The following is a 3,425-nucleotide window of genomic DNA, read 5'->3' on the forward strand; positions in this document are numbered from 1 at the left end:
CCCCCCCCCCCCCCCCCCCCCCAGCCACTACACACACACACACTTATTATTTAAAAACAACAACAACAACAATAACAGTACAACTATTATAATAATAACAATAATACGTAAATAAAACTACGTGACTGTGTGTATCTAATTACCAATAATTACCAAATAATGTCTTGTAATAATTGCAAATCACAGTTAAACAATAAATATACAACCACACATTACTTTGACACTTAAACGCCTCACCAACAAGTGTCTGTATCGACATTCCGATATTTTTCAGAAGTCAGTGAAGGCAGCAGAGTGACGTCGGCTGTTTTGTTTTTGTGGCGCGAGGAGACTTCGCGAGCCACTTCCTGTCTGAAAACTAACGTTAACGTCACATTCATCGATTTAACGGCTTTAAGTGAAATAACGTGAAATAACGTGAACTAACGTTAGCAGTTGAGCAGTTACCGTTAACATGAGTTCGTTGGTGAAAGACAACCCGCTGCTTTTACCGCTCAACCAGGAGAAAACTGTCTACGACGGGTTCATCACTGTCCAGGTAACGTTACTGTGTCAAACAGCGTTTTCACCGAACTACATTCAAAAATGTGTTAATTTAAGGATTCCTCGCTGTGGAGACAATTACACGCGTGGTAGAAAATAACTTCAGGCATTTAACGTATGTCTACGGACCGCTGCTAACTTCGGCACATGTATAGTTACTATTTGTGCTCTGTAGAAAAACTTTAGTTAACTTTTATTAACAGATTTGCACGCGCAGTAACGTCACAACGTAACGCTACGTCTCGTTTTACAGTAACGTTCTATGAGCGTCAGTCGGTGGGGTGTTGTGACGAGTGAAACAGCGCTGTACCAAACTACATTCAAAAAGGTGTCAATTTAAGGATTCCTCGCTGTGGAGACAATTACACGCGTGGTAGAAAATAACTTCAGACATTTCACGAGTGTCTACGACCCACTGGTGAATTCGGCAACGTTTAGTTAATACTCGGACATTTTAGACAAACTTTATGAACTTTTTTTGCAACCAGGATTTAAAACACTCTATCACTCTGTGTTGTTGTTGTTGTGGATCTCACAGGAACGAGACTTCAGATTAAGAATCCTGCTGCCCCCGGATCACCAGCTGTCCCGGGCCAGGTACGACTGATTACCTGACCTTCGCCTCACAGCAGCGGCTCCCAACCTGTTCTATCTTTGACTGAAGGACATATTTTATATATATATGATATGTGTTTTATTCAGTGCGTCACAACAACGGTAGAGAATAAACCGTGAACACCAGATTGTGTTATATTATTATTGATCAGAGATGAGTTTTCCTGATATTTGAAGGAAACTTTAACACAATTCTCTGTCTGAATTATGTATTTTTAACGATCGTTCGTACCTAATCGTCTTCTTTATGACCCGCGTTCATGTAGACGGTGAACTGAAGGCCTGCTGTGTATATTTTTAAAGGTTTCTACCTTAAAATCAGGAAGGCCTTGTGACCCCTAGTGGGGCCCTGACCCCCAGGTTGGGAACCATCTAATGTGTGTGTGTGTGTGTCGTCCCTGCAGGCTGCACTGCTGCTGCCAGTTGAAGCACCTGTTGCGTGGCTACGAGCTCATCGTGAAGCAGGTAAACTCCACACGCCCGTCGTATGTTTGTCGTTGAGCTGTTTCCTGTTTTCTGCTGCGTCACTGCTTCGTGCCCGGCGTCGCTCCGAGTCACCCATCAGGCCTCGCTCACTCTCTGTCACCCATCAGACTCGCCTCACTCTCTGTGTCACCCATCAGGCTCGCCTCACTCTCTGTGTCACCCATCAGACTCGCCTCACTCTCTGTGTCACCCATCAGACTCGCCTCACTCTCTGTGTCATCAGACTCGCCTCACTCGGGAGCAGAGAAAAATATTTTTCACTGTTTAATTAACATCGCCTGGAAAATGTCCCTATTTGTTATGTGGCCCCTCAGGGTTATTTGGATGAGATTGATATTTCACCCCGGGCTGCAAAGTTCATTATTTTCACAGCCTTTAAGCTATCATTAATTATTAAAGCTGGTGGCAGCCCCCATTAATCACAAACACTGTTTGATTTGAATGGCTGGCTAGAGGAGGAGGAATAAAAAAACAGACAGTGTCACTTCATTATGCTCCATTCAAGGATGTCTTTTCTCTCTGCTTTGACTCCTCAGAGGCTGCAGCAGTCGGCTGATCTCGTCAGCTTCATCCTGGAGCTGAAGACCGTCTTGGTGAGGAGGAGGACGACACGGCGCTTACACGGTCACTCTGACATTGTTGCTTTATGAATAGGACGCAAATGGAAACCTTCCAGCTCTGTCAATAGCCTTGATTGTGCGGCACACGTTGCACATGTATATTCCGTTAGATTAATGGAAAGTGTGAGAGCCGGTGTGCCTGCCACCAAACACAAGCAGGAGACTTTTGGGCAGTTCAGTTGTGCTGCAGCAGGACGACCTGAGCTCAGAATAACGGGCATTCTCTCTGTCGTTGCAGGAAGTGGGTCTGAAGAGCCGCCCTGAGTGCCGCTCCATCCCGCCTCCACAGTATTACTCGCAGCTCATCTCTGAGATGGAGACCCTCGGGTGGGCCAAGTAAGTGACCTGGAGCCAGGGTTCAAAGGAACAGAAGCCTCAAAGATTGAGCTCCAACTCTGCACGTCAGCGTGACACATAGATTACCTGTCGTGTTTGTGGTTGAGGTCGTGTTGATTGTACCGATTACAGACAACTGAAGGCCTTCATTAAGTCACTTTTAAGGCACTTTGGCCTTTGATAAATACACATTTATTGGGGCATCGCAGCAAAACTACTGAATCATTCAAATCTGATATAAAAACATCAGATTTATCATAGTAGTATATACAATGAGGAAATCTTTTCTTTTAGGGAACAACACACAGCAGTGCCCAACTATCAGTGTGTGTAGTTCACTGGCATTACACTGAATGTTTAAGTTTTAATGATGTTTTAATATCTTACAGTGAGAATCAGATGAGGGTTTCCTCATAATAAACACTGATGTTGGTGTTACCCCTCTAACGGTGCCAGGATGCTCACAGTCAGGACTGTACACAGTTTGTGGAAGGAAGACTTATTATTGAAAGTTACGCGTATAGATTCTTGTGACTTTCATGTTTTTCCCCAGAGGTGAGACTAACATACCGAGGTGTGTATATATATATATGTATGCTATACTGCTTTAACCCGCTATATGGAGCAGCTTGTGTTCTCCCCCAGCAGTGTCACAGTGATTGGAGAGCCCTGCAACAACACAGCTCCACATTAACAAATGGCTCTTAATGACTTCCTTATTTTTAGTTATTGAGTTACAGTTAAATCCAGGTCACATTTAATAACTCTCAGCCCACGTGCAGCGACAGGGCTAATACCGCCGTCTCCACTCGTCAGGAGAGGAGG

At 44.4% G+C, this 3,425-nt stretch overlaps 1 protein-coding gene across 1 annotated transcript in view; it reads left to right on the forward strand.

Moving 5' to 3' along the window:
- The first annotated feature begins 312 nt into the window (after nucleotides 1-312).
- The window catches only part of fancl (FA complementation group L), an 18,359-nt gene continuing 15,246 nt past the window's right edge, over nucleotides 313-3,425 (forward strand). Inside the window, exons 1-5 of the mRNA XM_035662951.1 lie at nucleotides 313-538; nucleotides 1,082-1,140; nucleotides 1,563-1,623; nucleotides 2,181-2,237; nucleotides 2,503-2,600. Of these exons, the coding sequence (XP_035518844.1) occupies nucleotides 455-538; nucleotides 1,082-1,140; nucleotides 1,563-1,623; nucleotides 2,181-2,237; nucleotides 2,503-2,600 (359 nt within the window). The 5' untranslated portion in view covers nucleotides 313-454. The remainder of the gene's footprint in view (nucleotides 539-1,081; nucleotides 1,141-1,562; nucleotides 1,624-2,180; nucleotides 2,238-2,502; nucleotides 2,601-3,425) is intronic.

Source organism: Morone saxatilis, unplaced genomic scaffold (assembly GCF_004916995.1).
Source record: "Morone saxatilis isolate NCDOM2014 unplaced genomic scaffold, NCSU_SB_2.0 Contig19, whole genome shotgun sequence".
NCBI classification, from domain to species: Eukaryota; Metazoa; Chordata; class Actinopteri; family Moronidae; genus Morone; species Morone saxatilis.